At 38.5% G+C, this 21,893-nt stretch overlaps 1 protein-coding gene across 1 annotated transcript in view; it reads right to left on the bottom strand.

The window, feature by feature from the left end:
• Positions 1-21,893, bottom strand: part of RAB2A (RAB2A, member RAS oncogene family) — a 60,920-nt gene that overhangs the window by 27,498 nt on the left and 11,529 nt on the right. Inside the window, exons 2-5 of the mRNA XM_010838999.1 lie at positions 17,940-18,011; positions 7,968-8,035; positions 974-1,056; positions 453-545 (exon numbers count right to left, since the gene is read on the bottom strand). Coding sequence (XP_010837301.1) covers positions 453-545; positions 974-1,056; positions 7,968-8,035; positions 17,940-18,011 — 316 coding nt within the window. The remainder of the gene's footprint in view (positions 1-452; positions 546-973; positions 1,057-7,967; positions 8,036-17,939; positions 18,012-21,893) is intronic.

Raw genomic sequence — 21,893 nt, 5'->3', positions numbered from 1 at the left:
AGCATCTGCCTACAATTCAGGAGACCCAGGTTCAATCCCTGGGTCTGGAAGATCTCCTGGAGAAGGAAATGGCAACCCACTCCAGTATTCTTGACTGAAAATCCATGGACAGAGAAGCGTAAAAGGCTACAGTCCATGGTGTTGCAAAGAGTCGGGCACAACTGAGTGGATTCACTTTCACTTTCAATCAGATAAAATGCCATAAAAATATTCTTTAAAATACAGCTTCCAACAAAAACTATTTCAAATAATAATAAATTCCAATAAAGCTTATGATCTGTATTTTAAAAACCAAAAGAAACCTCTTAATAATCTAAAAATTTCATAATTTAAGAAATCAATAACTTACATTTTGGACAATGTACAAGACAGGCACTTTAACAGTTACCACATAAACAGCTATCCAGTCTTCACAATTATGCAATAAAGATTTAAAGATATAGTCTTTTTACCTTTTATTTCCAATAAGCATAATGACCATGTTGGAATTGGAATGCTGGCGGGCATCTTCTAACCAGGTTGTCAAGTGGTTGAATGTGTCTCTCCTAAACATAAGTGATAATCCGATGACTATTTTCAAAGTATTTTCCCTAGTGCTGTACAATGAACAGTATACATTCCATTAAAGATTATTTTTAGCCATATGCAATGAAACAAGAAACAGATTTTAAGTACAATATCTGGAGTCACAGCTCAATGACTATAGTTCAGTTTAAGAATTAAATGTAACCTCACTTAAGGAAATTCCAATGTATAAATATCATTACCAACCAAACTGATCAACTTGGGATGCTTATTTATATAAGAGAGAAACTCAGTTACAGATTTCTGTAGGAAATTTAAATTTAATTCAAGATACACAGGTTTTAAAGGCAAGCAGTCAGGACATAAAGGCAAAGTTATACTTTTACTACTGATACTTAGAAAAATTCTCTGCATTGACCACTGAGCCAAACAATCTGCAAGTTCTCACCTTGTAATATCATACACTAGCAAAGCCCCTGCTGCTCCTCTGTAATATGACCGTGTGATGGAACGGAAGGACTCTTGCCCTGCCTGTGAGGAGAGAAGAAAAGGTTGAGAGTTCCCTTTAATAAGCAGTCCTCTCTACGTTTTCTTATTATTCATATGTGGAATATATGGACAGGGAGAGAATGAGTACATTAAGGAAAAGAAGAAATCCTAACTTCACCAGTCTTAGGAAAAAGTCACATTAATACCACTACTGCTCAAGTCAACCAGACGCACACGCAATCCACACCCCCCCACCCCCCAAAACAAGACCTCGAAACCTTTTTTGGCAATCCCTGACAACCCAATTTACTGAATGGCTTCACAATACAGGAATCATTATTAGAACACAGAATGGACTCCTAGCAACTAAGCTCTGAAGACAAATTTGAAAGGAAGCAAATAACCCAGAGCCTCACATTTGAATTCAATAACCCACTCCCTGGGGCAGCTGTTGACACTAGAATAAATAAAGTCCATTGTAAATAAATGATGAATGACATCTTTACGCCCACCATCTGCTGGTGTAAAGGTTGTTGGAAGGCCAAGGATGCAGATTTTATCAGTTATATCATAAACTGCAGTGAGCTTTCAACAATGATCAGATGGAATTCTTTGAGCAATCATTTTATTATGAAAAACAGAAAATGGCTCTGAATTTATGAAATTCTTTTCTCTACACTTAATCAATTTTCTCTGTATTTGATATATAATGCTTGTCAAAAGGCAAGAGGACACGAAAGTCATCTTAACACCCACTTGTGAAAACAGACCTCAGAGATACAGTTAATCTCTCTCCGCTACTAGTGGCACTAGTGTTCTGCTCTTTAAGAGGCTGGTGTGGGATATGCCTTTTGCCTCTGGGTTTAAAACTGAGGCAGTTCTTATCGAAAATAATTTTTCATTTTTAATCATTTCAACCTTTGAGAAAAAAATGGCATGTAAATTAAGTACACAACAAAGCCTGTTTACATAATTTTTTAATTAAAAATCTACTAACTCCTTGCATTCTGAGTTCTGATCTTCCAGCGTAAATATTTAGTCCTTCCCACCCTCAGAATGCACACAGACAGCTCAGGTTCTGCCCTGTTCTAGTAGTAATACTCAAGTGCTGTTACTGTGGTTCTTCCTATCCTCCCAGGGCCTAGCACTGGGTCTGGCACACACCAGACATGCAGAGAAAGCTGAATTCTAATGTCTCAGGCAAATGCACCAAACGATTATCACTCTATCCTGCTGTCACATCCATACTGATGTCCACCTAAATGAGTGGACATCAGTAGGTCTTGACATACTAAGATGCAGTAAAAAAGAACTCCTCCCAGTGGAAACTAAAGAATGAGACCTTCTTTTGGTAACTTGAAAGTAATTCTGGCACTATGTCTTGTGATAAATTAGATACTGAGAAAGCCATCACATCAAAGGGCTGTAAAAAGAGCCAGCTCATTTCACAGAGTTTGAGGTTAAAACACTAGATACTAGCTGGAAGTATGAAACTACTTATAATTATTTTTACATAATTTATTGGGACACAGCTTTCAAAAAAAATTCTCTCAAATCCAAGTTCAAAAGGCAAACCTTATGGGAATTTCCTCTTTAACTGCTTAGCATGGGAAAACTAAGGACTAGATTTTTAACAGATTTACTTCACTGTGAATGATATATACCAAGGAAGGATTATGTGGTAAACAATACAAAAAAGGTAAGTATTTTATGTGTTCAAGACAAAAATCACGTTTAGAGCTCTTCTATCTCCCAAGTCTATACAAAGAGCAAACGTAAAAGTTCTTTAAACTGATCTTGGTGGGATCTTTTGTGGGATGAATTAAAATGAATATAGTTGACCCCTGAACAGCATGGTTTTGAACTGTGTGGGTCCACTTATATGTGGAATAGTCTGAGGTTGGTTAAATCCACAGACATGGAAGAACCAGGGATAGGAAGAACCATGGAGAAGGGCCAACTATATATCCAGATTTTTGACCGTGGAGGGTTGTCAACCCTAACCCCACACTGTTCAAGGGTTAACTGTGCATTGCTACAGACCATACAGAAGAACTATTCTGAGATCTAAAACTTCAGGGTTTATAGTTCAAATAAGAAATAGTAAAACGGAAACAAACTTAGGAAAAGCACATATCTATATATCATTCCCATTCCTCCTGAATTGTTTTACAAAGAACAAACATGTTGCAATATGGAAATAATGTATATTATGCATCACTTTATACTAAATCCACTGAATCTGGATCTTGCCATAATTACAAAATCAAACAAAAATTCAAGCAAAAAAACGACAACATTCCAAGTGATTGTTATGAGCACAGCTATGCATCTTAAAATCTATGATTACTTTGTAATAAGCAAAGATCAGTATTCAGAAGTTTTTTGAGACCTGACTTGTAGGAACAACATTCCATACTCTGGCCTACTAAACAACTAATTGCAGAAAGCTAGCCCAATAGTTAATTATCTTGATCATACTGAAGCAAAATAATCTAGTCTTTAAAAAACACTTTAATATAAACCTGTTCGAACTATGATCAACTGATATGTTTTAAGTGAAAAGAAAATCAATTTATGATATATAGATATTTTTCATCCTCTTCACTATAAGATGGTGGCTTAAAGAGATTTTAGAAGTTTGAAACTGAACAAGATATAGCATTATTTGTAGAAAGGGACTCCTAATAGCAGCTAAGGATATAAAGATTCCCCCAAATTGGCTTCTCTATGTGCCTTTCCATTGATAACAATTTTTGTAGTAACCCATTTGGTAATTTAACTCCTCCTCCTCTTCTTTTTCTTTTAATTAATTATTTTTTAAATTTTATTTTTAAACTTTACATAATTGTATTAGTTTTGCCAAATATCAAAATGAATCCGCCACAGGTATACATGTGTTCCCCATCCTGAACCCTCCTCCCTCCTCCCTCCCCATACCATCCCTCTGGGTCGGCCCAGTGCACTAGCCCCAAGCATCCAGTATCCTGCATCGAACCTGGACTGGCATCTAGTTTCATGCATGATATTTTACATGTTTCAATGCCATTCTCCCAAATCTTCCCACCCTCTCCCTCTCCCACAGAGTCCATAAGACTGTTCTATACATCAGTGTCTCTTTTGCTGTCTCGTACACAGGGTTATTGTTACCATCTTTCTAAATTCCATATATATGCGTTAGTATACTGTATTGGTGTTTTTCCTTCTGGCTTACTTCACTCTGTATAAAAGGCTCCAGTTTAGCAAGGTGAAAAGACAGCCTTCAGAATGGGAGAAAATAATAGCAAATGAAGCAACTGACAAACAACTAATCTCAAAAATATACAAGCAACTCCTACAGCTCAACTCCAGAAAAATAAATGACCCAATCAAAAAATGGGCCAAAGAACTAAATAGACATTTCTCCAAAGAAGACATACAGATGGCTAACAAACACATGAAAAGATGCTCAACATCACTCATTATCAGAGAAATGCAAATCAAAACCTCCTCCTCTTCTGTTACCTCCATTAATATACAACTCTACACGCATCAAGCTAGTATTATTCAAAAATCTTTACCCTGAATGTAAATCCTAACCTCTTGGGCATCTGATTTCTATTTGTTTCTCTAGAGTTTTATATTATTATTCAATAAAAGTCTTACAGCCATTTTTTTTCCTACTGGTATTCTATCCATATTCTGAATATTCCTGCTTCTGTGCCTCTGTTTTAACTCTGTCTGAAAATTTTTCTCCTCTTTCTACTTCCCCAATATCTATTCCCTCTGAGGACCAGTTCAAGCTCCATAATCCTCTCACAAGCTAGCAAGCTTGTCCACCAGAACCTATACTTAGCCTTTTCCCCTCACAAATCCAAAAGCAACTTCATGTGATCATTTGGGTCTAATACTATTGATTAGATAGAATGAACACACTACTCACATGCTTATCTTTTTCTCCTCCTTAGATGTCCTTGAGGGATAGCCCAATTCAGAATACTGAAGTTTACTTATAGCAGACACTCAAATACGTCACCTTGAATGATCCCAAACAGCCAATAAAGTTAGAAAATTAAAATTTGTGAGAATCAATACTACAGTAATACCTTTTAGTTTCACTGTTAGTCATTTATCTTACAACTCTAGTTACATGGAACACAGCTGAGAGCCAAAAAGAAAAAAGGATTTCTAAGTAGCCAACTGAGCTGTCCAGGGCCCAAACATGGAATCTCAGGTACTTTACTCAACTTAAAAATCTAGACCTATGATCAAGGACTGCTGTTATCAAGGAAAAAGATTCTGAAGTTTACATGCAAGAGGAAGACTACTGGTTTGGATGACGGCAGGATTAACAAGCATCACAGTAATTTTTAGGCTGTCTTAGTGTCAACAGCAAGGATGGAGAAAAAGTCAACCAGGACTATTTAATTCTAGGGTTTTTAAGGGAATTTCATATAGAAACTTAAGAAGATTCTGAGAAGAAAAACAAAGGTTGCAAAGATCTAGGAAAGAAGAGATGTTGGATGCTTTAACAAATCTAAGCATATTTACTTTGCAAAAAGACTTAAGAGGATGTAAGTGCTGACTTCAGATTCTTTTAACACTGTCATGTAAGAAAAACGGGAGACACAGGTGGGAGGGAGACATTAATGTAGAGTGACCTCAAGCAAAGCATTTATGCAAGGCACAATGTATGAAAAACATATTAAAGAATAGTAAATAGTTTAGTTCACACTACAGTGAAGGATTTGGGTTGCACAAAAATGTTTTATTAGCTAAGGAAGCCAACTGGTTTCTGTAAAACAATCACTTCTGGAAAAGAAGAGAAACTATTAATACAGAAGCAGAAAAATTTCCTTTTGGTTAGAGATCATTAATTAAAATCTCTAGGAAAGAAGGGAGTTTTCATATTTTACTTTCTTTTTTCTATGCAGTTTTGAAGTCTCGTTGCTTGACGGAACATAAATCCTGAAAGTTATGAGATGCTACAGGTTGGGGGTGGGGGAAACACTAAGAAATGGTGAATGCATAAATTTGCACTGCAGAAAGAGGAAACAAGAAAGCATAAAAACACAGAGTCCCATGTATGATTCTGGAACAGAGCAAGACAGATTTAGGGTTTCCCATTTTGGGATGACTGTGTGGCACATAGGAAACATGAGGAAACCTAGGTCTCACAACAGCCTTCAGAAATTCGCTCAGCATTCTTGAGAATCCAGTCTGTGAGACTGAATATTCTTCAAGGTACCTTCCTTCAGTAATGGCATTAAAGGTGACAGGTGAGACAGTAAGACTGCAAGATTAGGAAGAAAAAAAAAGACCAGAGGCACGTGGCAGTAAAATTCCCTGTATTTTCCATTTCATTTACTAGTTTAGAGTTATGCTGTTTGTCGTCCTAAACCTTTTGGGTTTTCTCAACTGGGGTTCAGTGAAGAATTAAGTCCTAATTGCCCTAAGGTAGTGGTGCTTACACTGACCTGGACCCCTGGGAGTCCCTGAGACTCCTGAAGGGTCCATGAGGTCCTCCATTCCCCAACTATCTGTGTGAGGTTGTATTCTCTTCATCAGTTCAGTTCAGTCACTCAGCTGTGTCTGACTCTTTGCGATCCCATGGACTGCAGCACGCCAGGCCTCCCTGTCCATCACCAACTCCCAGAGTTTACTCAAGCTCATGCCCATCGAGTTGGTGAGGCCGTCCAGTAGCATACTAGGCACCTACCGACCTGGGGAGTTCATATTTCAGTGTCCTATCTTTTTGCCTTTTCATACTGTTCATGGGGTTCTCAAGGCAAGAATACTGAAGTGGTTTCCATTGCCTTCTCCAGTGGACCACATTTTGTCAGAACTCTCCACCATGACCCATTCATCTTGGGTAGCCCTACATGGCATGGCTCATAGTTTCATTGAGTTAGACAAGGCTGTGGTCCATGTGATTAGATTGGTTAGTTTTCTGTGACTGTGGTTTTCAGTCTGTCTGCCCTCTGATGGAGAAGGATAAGAGGCTTATGGAAGCTTCCTGATGGGAGGGACTGACTGGGGGGAAACTGGTTCTTGTTCTGATGGGCAATGTCATTCTCTTCATAGACTTCAAGAAAACAACACACAAAAGACTTGATGCAGAGGGCGACACAAGAATCCAGCTGTCTTCTACTAAGCAGAGTGTAAAAATTTTCAAAATGTAACAAAATGACACTCTTCACACTGGAAAATAGCTTTTTGTCTTGGGAAAACGGTCAATTTCCATAAAAATTGCATTGTTTATGCTAATATACAATGAGTTTATCAGGGTTATTCTACAATCAATTAATAATGAACTGTTTAATAAGTTTCTCAGCTTTAATCTCTAGTGATAAGCCACATAAGCAAAGGCTCTTTGAGGTCTCTACATATCAAATGTATACAATAAAGTACTTATCTTTTATGCAGAAGATGGGAAAATAAAGAAAAATAGTCATGCAAATAACTTTCCGTGGTTCAGATGAGAAACTGCCATTAAAATCTATGTGACAGGATACTGAACTGGCATTCGATGAACGTAAACGACAGGATCGGGAGCAAGGTAGCGTCAAGTGCTCAGGACTAAATCATACTTTTAGAATAAACTAATAAACTATCAGATCAAGTGACTATGGTACTGACATTCATATATTTTAATTCACATGTATACTTTAGACATACTGCTTGTTTTTCTTAAAAACATAGTTTCTGGAGCATTTCTATTTAGATCCCACAGCCTGAGAATTTGCTCAAATATGTTCCCCTACACCTGACACCTAGGGTACCTCTGCTGAAAATACTGCATGATAAAAATGAATCTTTTCTGTTACCACATTTTATGTCATGGTTGCAAGAACGTCAGTGTCTAACAAACCATAACAGTCATAAGATAACAATAAAACTGAACACACACACAACAATGTACTTTTATAAAATGACTTTACTGAGGTCATACAAGGTATTTTCGCTATACTTACCGTATCCCATATCTGAAGTTTTATCTGTTTTCCATCAATAGTTATCATTCGAGCACCAAACTCAACACCTGAATAAAACAGAAAGTGTTTTGTTAGGCAAATTAGTGGGAATATACTTCACATTTAAGGATTTTTTTTAAAAAGGGTATTTCTAGGACATGCTATGCCAAATAATACACAGATTAACAAATACAGCTCCCATCCTTAGAAAATGTATAAGGCAGAGATATTCATAAGACACAGGCTAAGAATATAATTAAACACTAAGATATCTGTGTCTTGTGTAGTCAAGACATCAACTGTGCCCTTCATGTTTTGCAGGCTCAATAATATTAAAAATAATTAGAAATGAGATTCAAGAACCAATTTCTTAAAAACTGTTAATGTGGTTTAACAATCACTAAAATGGACAGATGAATTTCAACATCATAGTCTTAGTTCCATCATGGGTTATCAACTAGGAAAGAAATCTCCAAGTTCATTCACTAGAGATGACCACTGTTTAAACATATTTTCAGAAATCTCACCATGAATAAATACACATAGAAGCATACAGTTTTATATAAATGGGAATACACAAATGCTGTCCTGCAATTTTTCAGTCACTATGTCATAAACATTATTCCATACCACAAAGTACTTTTTCAATAAAAAAATTATATAAAACTATACTATTATTTTTAATGGCCACATAATAGTCCTGTGTGTTATGTATCTTTAGATATACATGCATTTTATTAAGCTGGTACTCTACTGCTACAAATTTTGGTTGTTTCCAAATCTTCACTAAGTAGTTAATGCTGAAATGAATTTTCTGCATATATTTTTCAACTTATGATTATGATTTTTGGCAAATTACAGGAGACAGGATTGCAGGTTAAGGGAATACAAACTTTACACTTATCAGCTAGCTTACAACTTTGGCTTTTTCCCTTGCATTTACCATCTTTTGAAAATACTCATTCAATCATCAAAATAGGAGGAGGAGAAAAAGAGGGTATAATTTCAGAAGAGCAAACAGCTGTGAAGGAGACTCTGCAAGAAGTCTATCACTTACATTACACCAAATCATTACTGCTTGGAGTGTGTTCTTTCAGTATTTAGATCAGAGTCAGGGTGACGGGGAGACACACATGGTCCCCAGAAACCAGATGTCATCCTGGCAGAAAAACAGCTTTTAGTTGCCCAGGGAAGGGCACATTGCCCAGTGCCAGAATTTCACTTCAGCATCTCCTATAATTCCCCCAACTGTGATCAGGAAGGTGAGATAGAAAGGTGATTTACCCTTTCAGGATATGTAACTTGATTTGAGTTTTTATTCTGTATTTTATTATTTATTCCATACTAGGGGCAAAGTCAATACAAAGAAACTAATGGTATGTTTCTCAGACTCAGAAATACAGGAAAAGCACAGAGAGAAGACCTAGGAGTCAGGATGTACTAGAAAGAAAAATGCAAAACTGTACAATTAACCTCATAAAAAACCACTACAGTGTTTACACATCTACCTATCTATATGCATATAGTCATGTACCGTCTATGCCACAGGGTGGGGGGATACCCAAAACAACAGTCCACCAGCTTACTCAGTGACATGAAAATGAGTGGCTGAGGAAAGAAACTAGCAGCTAAGGACAGTACAAATGCTCTTGGAAATGCCCACTATTTAAAAGGAATGTCCTAAAGTATAAAATTCTACAAATCAGCAAGATAGTTGACAAATTGGAAGCCTTTTCAAGAATCTATTGTAGCCACAGAGAGAAATCCTGTTTTACCTCCCATTGTCATGGAAAAGCTTTTAACCACAATCCAAAAACATCTGCATTGCTCAGTGGGATTTAAGATTTCTTAAATCCAATATGTAACGTCAAATTTGATGAAAAACAATGGCAAATTAGAAACAGACCCTTGACCGACACCATGGATGGGTAGGCAAGCCAAGCAAGGACCAGCACCCTGAGCAGAGGGATGAAGGTACTCAAACTGACTGGCAAACCATTCCGTCCTTTGACGGGAGGATGGCTGTTATGTTTTCTGCTTTCCAGCCTCTTAGGATGCTTCACTCCTGCCCATTTCCAAGTCCACGTCCCCACCCTCTTGTGGAGTCTACATAAAACTCCAGACACTCTAATATCCCTAATAATCAAGACACTCTAATAACCCCCTTTGCTTAACTTAACCCACAGTTGAGTTTTGGCATATTTAGCCCTTTATTCAAAGTATATAGACAGAGACTCAGTTCAGTTCAGTTCAGTCACTCAGTCCTGTCCGACTCTTTGTGACCCCATGAATCGCAGCATGCCAGGCCTCCCTGTCCATCACCATCTCCCAGAGTTCACTCAAACTCACATCCATCGAGTCGGTGATGCCATCCAGCCATCTCATCCTCTGCCGTCCCCTTCTCCTCCTGCCCCCAATCCCTCCCAGCATCAGAATCTTTTCCAATGAGTCAACTCTTCGCATGAGGTGGCCAAAGTACTGGAGTTTCAGCTTTAGCATCATTCCTTCCAAAGAACACCCAGGGCTGATCTCCTTCAGAATGGACTGGTTGGATCTCCTTGCAGTCCAAGGGACTCTCAAGAGTCTTCTCCAACACCACAGTTCAAAAGCATCAGTTCTTCAGCACTCAGCTTTCCCCACAGTCCAACTCTCACATCCATACGTGACCACTGGAAAAACCAAAGCCTTGACTAGACGGACCTTTGTTGGCAAAGTAATGTCTCTGCTTTTGAATATGCTATCTAGGTTGGTCATAACTTTTCTTCCAAGGAGTAAGCATCTTTTAATTTCATGGCTGCAATCACCATCTGCAGTGATTTTGGAGCCCAGAAAAATAAAGTCTGACAGTTTCCACTGTTTCCTCATCTATTTCCCATGAAGTTATGGGACCAGATGCCATGATCTTCATTTTCTGAAATGTTGAGCTTTAAGCCAACTTTTTCACTCTCCACTTCACTTTCATCAAGAGACTTTTTAGTTCCTCTTCACTTTCTGCCATAAGGGTGGTGTCATCTGCATATCTGAGGTGATTGATATTTCTCCCGGCAATCTTGATTCCAGCTTGTGCTTTTTCCAGCCCAGTGTTTCTCATGATGTACTCTGCATATAAGTTAAATAAGCAGGGTGACAATATACAGACTTGACGGACTCCTTTTCCTATTTGGAACCAGTCTGTTGTTCCATGTCCAGTTCTAACTGTTGCTTCCTGACCTGCATACAGGTTTCTCAAGAGGCAGGTCAGGTGGTCTGGTATTCCCATCTCTTTCAGAATTTTCCACAGTTTATTGTGATCCACACAGTCAAAGGCTTTGGCATAGTCAATAAAGCAGAAATAGATGTTTTTCTGGAACTCTCTTGCTTTTTCGATGATCCAGCGGATGTTGGCAATTTGGTCTCTGGTTCCTCTGCCTTTTCTAAAACCACCTTGAACATGTGGAAGCTCATGGTTCACGTATTGCTGAAGCCAGGCTTGCAGAATTTTGAGCATTACTTTACTAGCGTGTGAGATGAGTGCGATTATGTGGTGGTTTGAGCATTCTTTGGCGTTGCCTTTCTTTGGGATTGGAATGAAAACTGACCTTTTCCAGTCCTGTGGCCACTGCTGAGTTTTCTAAATTTGCTGGCATACTGAGTGTAGCACTTTCACAGCATCATCTTTCAGGATTTGGAATAGCTCAACTGGAATTCCATCACCTCCACTAGATTTGTGGAGACTACTGAGGCTTAAAAAGTCTTCAAAGATTTTGCCTCTAAAAACATACCTAATTTGAAAACCATGTTATATGAAAATCAAGACTGTTTCTAAAGCATGAAAATACAGAACGATTGCCATTTTAACTTCACTTATTAATAGGATCAGGACAGAGAACAAAAACAAGAGGCCGAGAAACTAGTTTTAAAAGGCTACTACTATATTATCCAGGAATGAGATAAGAAAAAACTGACAAGCACAGTGGATTACTGAAAAACCATGATTTCTGTTTTCCTATCAAGTGAAATAGAAACAAAGAATTCAAGTTTCGCTTCAAAAACATAACTCTTTCCAATTTACCTTCTCATAACTGGGTTCATTCAGTGCAGGCTTTACCTTTGTATTCTATGTGGTAAAAGAAAATGCTGAAAGCTGAAGTGTCCTAGAAATTTTAGAAACAAACAAAAACCCAAAACCTTACACATCTCCACTGGACTGTAAAAATTTTAAATCGTTTTAGTTAAGCATATATTTGTACATGTGTGTGTGTGTGTGCTTAAGAAGCTTATTTAGAAAGTTTTCTTTTTTTTTTTATGAGATAAACCATCATCCCCTATGCCCTTGGGCCTCTCTTCCCAGATACATTTTCAATTAACAGCCAATTCTGGCTGCCAGAGAAATTATCCGTGGAGCCAAAGGCCAGGCCTCATTTACCTGACATTGTCAGGGAGTGATGCTTATTTTTTCAAATGTTACTCACTTTGAACCTTCCAGGACAAAACACTCTGAGCGTAAATACACACTTTCTAAATTACCTCTGGATTGTGATCATCCTTGTAGAGTAAGTGCTTGCATCCTTGCATAGTAAACATTTATTTAGTATTTAACAATTGATACCAACTAATTGTGTGACCCTGAGCAAGTTACTATACCTCTTCTGTTTTAGTTTTTCTTATTTGTAAATCGTATTAATGATACCCATCTCAAAATTTCTTCAAGATTAAGAGTTATTACATATGTGGAATCTAAGAAATGATACAAATGAACTTATTTATAAAAATGGAAATACAGACACAGAAAACAAACTTATGGTTATGAAAGGGGATGGCGGGTAGACATAAATTAGGAGTCTGGGATAAACACAGACACACTACTATATATAAAATAGGTAAACAACAGAGACCTACTGTATAGCACAGTACTCAAGATCTTGTAATAACCTATAATGGAAAAGAATCTGAAAAAGAACATATATTTGTATAACTGATTCACTTTGCTGTACACTTGAAACTAACTTAACATTGTAAATTAGTTATACTTCAATTTAAAATAAAGTTATCACGTGCCTTAGTTACCATCTACTTACTTCCTGGCACACACTTAAGTATTTTTATGGATCCATTATTATTTCATACTATACTCCAAGATTTCTAACTAATGATGACACGTCACTCATGAGGTGACTACTGATGGCAATCCCAATGAGAAGGGGCCCACTGCCAGAGCCAGGGCACGTGGAAGTGCAGAGGCAGGGTGAGGCTGCTCCCCCGAGATGGCACTGCCAAAGCAGACAGCAGGGCTGGTATCAAGTTAACAGCCATAAGGAGCCCTCCTTAGACCGTCTTGAGAAAAAAAAAGGATCTACTCCTGGAACTCAGAAACTGCAGAAGTTCAAAACAGAGACTGGTGGGGAAGAAGGCTGATACTCCTAGAAACAAAACTATAGATACCAGCAAAAACAAAAGGTATAGATATTAGCTAAGAAAATATTATGACTTACAGATAAGGCCAAAATGTCTACCTAGAATATGCAAAATGATTAAACAATAATAATGGTGGGAAAAACCTGTTTACAGTAGCAACAAAATCCATAAAATACAAAAATAATGTAAAAGCACAAGACCTTATGTAAAACTTTACTGAAGAGCATTTTAAAAGCTGGAATAAAAGAAAACATCTTATGTGTATGAATAGCTAATCTTTATATGGTAAAAACATAAACTGTCTCCAAACCAGTCCATAAATTAATATATTTCCTACCAAATTTTAAAAGCCTCACTAAAACTTCTGCAATTTGGCAAAGAGACTAAAGTTCAACTGGAGAACAAATATACAAAAATAATTAAGAAAATTCAGAAAATTTTTTAGAAATTCAGAAAATTTTTAGAAAAGGAAAACCGTCAACCACACATTAAGTAATTAGAAAGTGACTGTAAATGCCAGTATGATACTGCCTCATGAAATAGGAAAAAAAAAAAAAGGAACAGAGAGTCCCCAAACAGGCTGATATATATACAGAGATTTAGCAGATAAGAAAGGCTAAATCAAATAGGAAAGAAAGAATGGCTTATTTAATTAATGGTGTGGGGCCACAAGTTATGTAGGGATTAAAGAAAATAACCTACATGGCCATATACCAGATGAAGTATAAATTTATAGTATGAAAAGAATATTTTAAAGAATATGTATATAATTCATACACACTAAAGGGGATCCCTTCTTTAGTAAGACTTGAAAGTCATAACAAAAAGCATCAATGAATTTGACTAAAGAAAACTATTAGTGGAGAGGGCAAAGATAAAAACACATAATTCAAAGCAAAGACACAGAATGTTTCTTAAACATATTTTTAAAAGTTCAGCCGTACTTAAAACTAAAGAGTTAAAAAGTCAAATAGCGACTTTTCTCCCTCCAATTCACAAATATTAACGTCATTCACAAGCCGCAGTCAAGGCAAAGGTAAGAAAGAACAGGTACTTTAGTATATCTGAGGAGGAAAAGCAAATGAGAACAGTTTTACATGTGTGTTTATAATATATTCAAAAACTCTAGAAGGTGATACACATACCAAATTCTTCACAGTGGTTGCTGGAGGGCCAAAGGCAAGTTTACATGGGGAATTTAACTTTCTTTGGATTTTTACAGTGTTTTCATAACAATCACATGGAGAAGGCAATGGCAACCCACTCCAGTGTTCTTGCCTGGAGAATCCCAGGGACGGAGGAGCCTGGTAGGCTGCCGTCTATCGGGCTGCACAGAGTCGAACACGATTGATGCGACTTAGCAGCAGCAGCATTAACAATCACAACCTGTCAGGAAAGTATGCTTATGTTCTAAGATCAGGAAAAGGGTCTTTGTGAGATCTGAACCGGATGTTTCACAAGGTCTTTTAAGCTATCTTCCTAGTTCTCGGCAATGACATTCTAAATAACTTTATTAGAAAGGTGAACCCCAAATAAATGAGGCATGCTTTTAATTGATCTCTTGTGGGGCACGTGATATGGGAAACAACACCACCTTTTCTCCAAGAGTATACTTTCACTTTCAGCAGTCACTTCTTAGAGACTGATGGTTTAAAGTGGGGGAGAGAGGAAGCAAGGTGTAATGAACATGTAAATAGCCTAGCTTCTGGATCAGTATTTGTCAAATTGTCCACTAGTAGGAAGTAAAATAAACACAGTGGGAATGAGTGGGCTATAACTAAGAGCGGGGACAAGGCAGCTGAGGGTATACACAGGAGTAATTATAATGACATAACTATAAGGCTTAGAATTAAAGCTGGGTAAGGGGAGAAGTAAGAAAGCAAGAGAGGTGAGAGTACAAAGATGGCAGAATCAATGGATTTTACACCTGATAGGGTAAATAAACTTTTAGCATTAGGAACCAGGTGTGTGAGCTGAAAGGATGGCAGGGGTGGTCAGATAGCCAGTCACATGAATCCAAGACTCTGGAGTAGTTCCAGACTCTGGTGACAGGTCCTGGGCAGGACTGTGCAGGTGAGGAGCTCAGTGGAAGCAGGATCTCAGAAGAAGTGCAAGTAAAGGAAGTGAGGGGCCAGGATGTGTGTGGGCGTGTGCACAGGGTCAACAATATGAAGCCTATTTCCACCTGGGGAATCCACATACATACTCACAAAAGCCATTGATCCAGTGATTCTCAGCCTTGAAGGTTCATGTGAATCACCCGGAGACCCTGTTGAGCTGCAGAATGGGAGCCAGTAGATTCTATAACAACTCCCACACAATGCTGATGCTGCTGGTCCAGAGGAACAGCCCCTGAGCCATCCTCTGGATGGCAAGGCTGGAGTCTGGATCCTCAGTGAAACTGTGCCCAGGAAGCTATTTATAGATGGCTCTTTGATTCCCAGCATAACAATTCTCACTGAGATAGCAGGCAAAGGGTAAGGAACATTTTATATAGTCTTCCCTTGCCTTTTATTTCCTCTTTGCTATCAGTTAATAATTCTTCATCACGACCCAAACTTAACCTTGTCACCTTCCTCTATTCATCAAGCAAAAGGCAAGTGTGCAGCAGGATCAAGACACTGCCTCATGCCTACTTTAGCAATCATTCTACACTCCTAGAAAAAGTATGTACTAAGGACCTTCTAAATGATTTCTATGTCAGAAAAATAAATTCTTGTGATGGGTGTCGTGAGTATAGTAGTTGGCATCCAACCAGAAAAATAGAAACCATACTTAAGCATTTAAAACAGAGGGGATTTAAAGTGGGGAACTGGTTAAGTTGAAGGCAGGGCTGAGAAACCCAAGGAGCAGAAGGTAACGCAACCCAGAGATCAGCAACAGCCGGAAGCTGCTGCTATTCCCAAGCCGGAGGGCAGAGAGAGAAACCAGGATTTCCAGAGCCCAGGAACCCGACCACCAGTGACTCTGACAGGCAGGGGCTTGTACTGAAGCCATGGAGGACACACAGTAAACCCTGGCAGAGAGGGGAGAAGACCCTCGGCTTTTTTGCTTTTCTCCTCTGAACTCCCAGGGCCTCCCATCAGCGAGCCCAGAGGAAAGCTGGCCGGTGCAGTTACATGAGTTATGGTTTGCTGAGAACTCCCTCCGACCTACTTCCCCATCTCTCTTCGCAGCAGAGCCTATCCTCTGACAGCAGCGAGGCTCAGGCCTATCCTCCCTACAGGGTGCTTCAATGAAAAGGAAGACGCTTTTGACAGCACCCTATAAAAAAAACCACCGGCCAGCTGTCTCAAGACCGAGTCATGCCTAAGAGGTGGCCTCAAGGTGCAGACCTATTAAAGAACAGATTCTACAAAAAAGGAGCTCACCCAAGTTAAAACTTGAGTATCATGAGAACCAGCATGAAAGAGCAACACCTGCCCTACCCATCATTAGCAGATATAATTAAAATTACCAAGATGAAAATGGAATCTGCATGTTCTTACTATAAGTAGCCAGTAAGGAAAGATGTTTAATATATGCACAAAGTACATTAGGCTTGGGTGAATACCATCAACTGATCTAATAATCTGATTTATAAACTGTATCTTCGATTTGGTACTTTAAAAATACACAGGACATGAGAATCAATTTGTTATGAATAGTGAGTTAATGATACCTATAGAAAACAAGCAGACACTGGCTGAAAATACACATTAAGCTATCAGTTGCAAACTTTAACTGGATTTCCAATTACCTTATTTATACACGGTTGACTAATCTCTATTGCAGCCATAGAAGAAGAAATCTAGACTCTTTAGCTTTTGGGGTGTAATTTTTTAAAAACAGATTAAGAACCCTGAAAGAGCACACTTACTTAAAGTTTTTAGTTTTTCACTTAATTTTATACTTTTGCATATTAATGAATAATATCACTAAAAACAACCAGTAGAGCTAACAGTAATAATAGCTAAAATTTGTTGACCATCTCTTACCAGGAACTCTCATTTATTCCTCATTTCACAATTGAGGAAACTAAAAATTGCTTGATGGTAGTTTTTCTGGGTTAATAATTACAGGCAGCCCTGGAGCACTTACCACACTGCTAGGCACTGTTTCAATGCATCACATTTATTAACTCACTTACTGTTCTTAACGATTTTGTGAGATGGTCCTACTACTTTTCTCATTTTACAGACAAAGAAGCCGAGGCATGGAGTGGGGAAGGGGTGCGTCCAGCTAGTGGCAGAGCCCTGATCAGAACTCCAACAAACCGGTCCACAGTCTCTGCTGTTACACACCCGTCTTGAGATACACTGAGATACACTGTCTCTCAATCTTCTGTTCCATCGTCAAATACCATCAAGATAAGTATGACTGTCTGCTGCATTCCAACCACTCTTATAGAGTTGTGTAGTATTATTTTTACTGTAGATACAGTTATTTTAAACCCAGTGATGGAGACTAGACTCCAGTACAGCAACAGATCTAGCTTCACTGATTTCTGACTCCTTACTAATGCAATGAGCCCTCTAGCATATTCCATGTCCACTACCCCAAACTTGTGAATGCATCTCATCTCTTTACAACACTTACCAATAGTAAGGTCATGCACTGGCTGAAACCTCTTGTCTGTAAACTGTAGCAATAAGCATGATTTACCAACACCTGAAAATTAAAAAAAAAAAAAAAAAAGTTAAGAGAAAAATTCACAGAAATTAAGAAATATTTCATAAAAGCACTTGGAAGAGAGACATTCAGGGTTCCCAGTGCTCTGAGAGCAACGTGCCATGCTTTCTCAGTGCTCTACCACTGATCTGAGTGAAAGGTGGTGACCAATCCAGAACAGCCTTTGCATCCTTCATGTTCATTCAGCATTTCAACCTGAAAGATGGGAGTGGCAGGAACTCCCGGAAGACAACCAAGCAGCCCCTACCCCAGGATTCATGCAGGGAAGTGTTCCTGCACTCTTGCTTTTTCTGTAGTAGTGAAAACATTTAAAAAACACAGCACTTTCCTCTTTTTATAGTTTATTTTACCTTGGTCTCGGAAAACAAGAAACAAGAAGTAAGTGTCTGGGATCTACTTTAGTGGGAAAAGCTGCTTGTTCTACCTTCTGGCTGATTCACTTTGAAAGTGAAAGTCGCTCAGTCGGGTCCAACTCTTTGCAACCCCATGGACTACACATTCCATGGAATCCTCCAGGCCAGAATACTGGAGTAAGTGGCCTTTCCCTTCTCCAGGGGATCTTCCCAACCCAGGTCTCCCACATTATGGTGGATAGATTCTTTACCAGCTGAGCCACTAGGGAAGCGCTGATTCACTTTGGAATCGACTTTAATCTGAATGGCATTCCTTCACTCTTATCATTGAAGTCTTGAATAACTTCTCAATTTTCAAATTAAAGGCAAAATTTCTATATATATATGTTACTTGCCCTCTGAAGAGAACTGAATTTCACACCACTTCCTACTCATTTTCAGGCCTATAACCTTACAGGAGACCAAATCTGCTTACTTGGTAGCATAGTGCACTTATGAAACACAAAGGCAGTCATCATTCATTCATCCATTCACTTATTCAAAAAGTCACTGCTGAATGCTAACTATGCACATGGAAAACTGATTCGCTTGCTTCCTTACAGTCTAGCACAGGGAGAGAAATCAAGCAGAACAAATGCCCAAATAATCTGTATGAACCGTAACTTAGAATAATCATAATAACTGCCATCTGAAAGAAAAAAATAAAGTACTATGAAGAAGAGTAACAGAACAGACTTCATTTAGACTGAAGGGCTGAAGAAGGTCTTTCTTAAGTGACAAACTGAATGGTTCAATGTCTTCTATGTTATTCACTCAATGAGAGAAGGACAATGAATACCTTGTCACTTGCTACCTGTCTTAAGGCAGAGAGAAGTCACTCAATTATTTTGCTGAATGACTGGCCCTAGTGTCAAGTGTCAAAATGAACACTAACAAATCAAAGATAAATTCTGTGTGTGTGTAAGTTATATAAGTTCTGTGTGTGTGTGTGTGTGTGTGTGTATAGTGCCTTTTTTTTTTTTTTTTTATTTTAACTTTTGTTTCTTTTAAAAACTGTTTTGGCCTTAAGGGGCAGCATATGAGATCTCAGTTCCCCTTGCGGTGGAAGCACGAATTCTTAACCGCTGGACCACCAGAGAAGTGCCCCATGTGGCTGTGTTTTAGGAAGTATTTTATTTGTTCGAAGTTTTTTGAATCTTTTAAGATTCTAGTTAACTGAAAATAAGTTGGAATTTCAAAACACTTGACTTTTTTTCTCTTGTATTCACAATTTCTCTTTTACATTACAGAAGGCACAAACCCATCAGATTTCTAATACCGCTTCAACAGCCTTGCAGGTCTAGGAGAGAAAGGAAAATTAGTAAGTATTAAAGTACAAAATAGGTGAGCAACTGAGATATGAATCTTCCATTCTGCTTTTAAAAAGAGACTTTATTTTTAGGAGCAGTTTTAGGTTCATAGCGAAACTGAGCACGAAGTACAGCAAGATCCCATAGCCTCCCTCCCCACGGGAGCACAGCCCCCTTCACTACCAGCCTCCTGCACCAGAGCGGTAACACTTGTCACAACTGATGAACCTGCCTTGACATACCGTCACTCAAAGTCCACAGTTCCTATCTGGGTTCATTCTCGGTGTTCTCCACCCTATGGATTTTGACAAATGTATCATGTATCCACGGTTACAGTGTCACACAGAACTTTCACTGCCCTAAAAATCCCCAATGCTGTATCAGTCCTGCCCCCATACCACTCATCTTTTTACTGCTCCATAGTCCTGCCTCTCTCTGACTGTCGTATGGCTGGAATCATACGGTATGTAGCTTTTCCAGATTGGCTTCTTTCACTTAGCAATATGCACTTAAGATTCTTCTTTTTTCTTCATTTCTATTTTTAGCATTCAAAATTTCCCCATATGGTAGAGAAAAAAGTTATAATTAGAAATCACAGATTTTATTACTGAGGGAGCTCAAGAATCATCTCACAGTCTGGTAATTACTTCAGTGATACAAGAACCTGAAACCTTCTTCTTATCTCACAACAGAGTATGGACTGCTCTGGTAATAGCAATACCACTTACTCTGGCCAAGTACTGACGTCACTTTTAAGACACCACATTCTTTCTTCAGGTAATCAAAGGATCTTTTAAAGCAGAGAATATATCCAAGTGCCACTATGGTGTTTCCCAGGTCTCCTTAGTCACCCACCTATTGATCATTTGTCAGGATCAGTTAAGTTTCCAGATAGCTTATCTTATTCAATATATGTTGACTTATACTATTTTAATTCTGGATAAAATACTTGGGGGTTCTGGCTCACAATCACGAACACTTTTCTAAACTGCCAATTTGAATTAGCTAGGCTTTTTCTCAGTTCTCATTTATTTGACCCAGAAACATGATCTATTTATGCCATAAAATATTTCTATAAAATTTATCTACCTACAACCTTCTTAAAAATGACCACTTCTGGCTTTTTCAGGCTGTAATCATCTCCTTGGTCACTTAATTCTGTGACAACTGCTCCTCTTCTTAAATACTGGAGGTTTCACAACCATTTCATCTTTGGTTATCTTTTCTCTTCAACTGACAGAACTAACCCAGTCCTATAGGCCCAACATACATCTATAAATTAGTGATTACCAATTGGAAGTGGACAAACAGGAGATGGCAAGAGTGAACGTTGACATTCTAGGAATCAGCAAACTAAAATGGACTGGAATGGGTGAATTTAACTCAGATGACCATTATATCTACTACTGCGGGCATGAATCCCTTAGAAGAAATGGAGTAGCCATCATGGTCAACAAGAGTCGAAATGCAGTACCTGGATGCAATCTCAAAAACCACAGAATGATCTCTGTTCGTTTCCAAGGCAAACCATTCAATATCACAGTAATCCAAGTCTATGCCCCAACAAGTAATGCTGAAGAAGCTGAAGTTGAACGGTTCTATGAAGACCTACAAGACCTTTTAGAACCAACACCCAAAAAAGAGGTCCTTTTCATTATAGGGGACTGGAATGCAAAAGTAGGAAGTCAAGAAACACCTGGAGTAACAGGCAAATTTGGCCTTGGAATACGGAATGAAGCAGGGCAAAGACTAATAGAGTTTTGCCAATACAATGCACTGGTCATAGCAAACACCCTCTTCCAACAACATGAGAGAAGACTTTACACATGGACATCACCAGATGGGTCAACACCGAATCAGATTGATTATATTCTTTGCAGCCAAAGATGGAGAAGCTCTATACAGTCAACAAAAACAAGACCGCGAACTGACTCTGGCTCAGATCATGAACTACTTATTGCCAAATTCAGGCTTAAATTGAAGAAAGTAGGGAAAACCACTAGACCACTCAGGTATGACCTAAATCAAATCCCTTATGATTATACAGTGGAAGTGAGAAATAGATTTAAGGGCCTAGATCTGATAGAGTGCCCGATGAACTATGGAATGAGGTTCGTGACACTGTACAGGAGACAGGGATCAAGACCATCCCCATGGAA

The sequence above is a fragment of the Bison bison genome, unplaced genomic scaffold (assembly GCF_000754665.1).
Source record: "Bison bison bison isolate TAMUID 2011002044 unplaced genomic scaffold, Bison_UMD1.0 scf7180017864108, whole genome shotgun sequence".
Taxonomy (NCBI): Eukaryota; Metazoa; Chordata; class Mammalia; order Artiodactyla; family Bovidae; genus Bison; species Bison bison.
The sequence above is the reverse complement of the archived record's forward strand: the minus strand, read 5'-3'. Positions and strand labels throughout refer to the sequence as shown.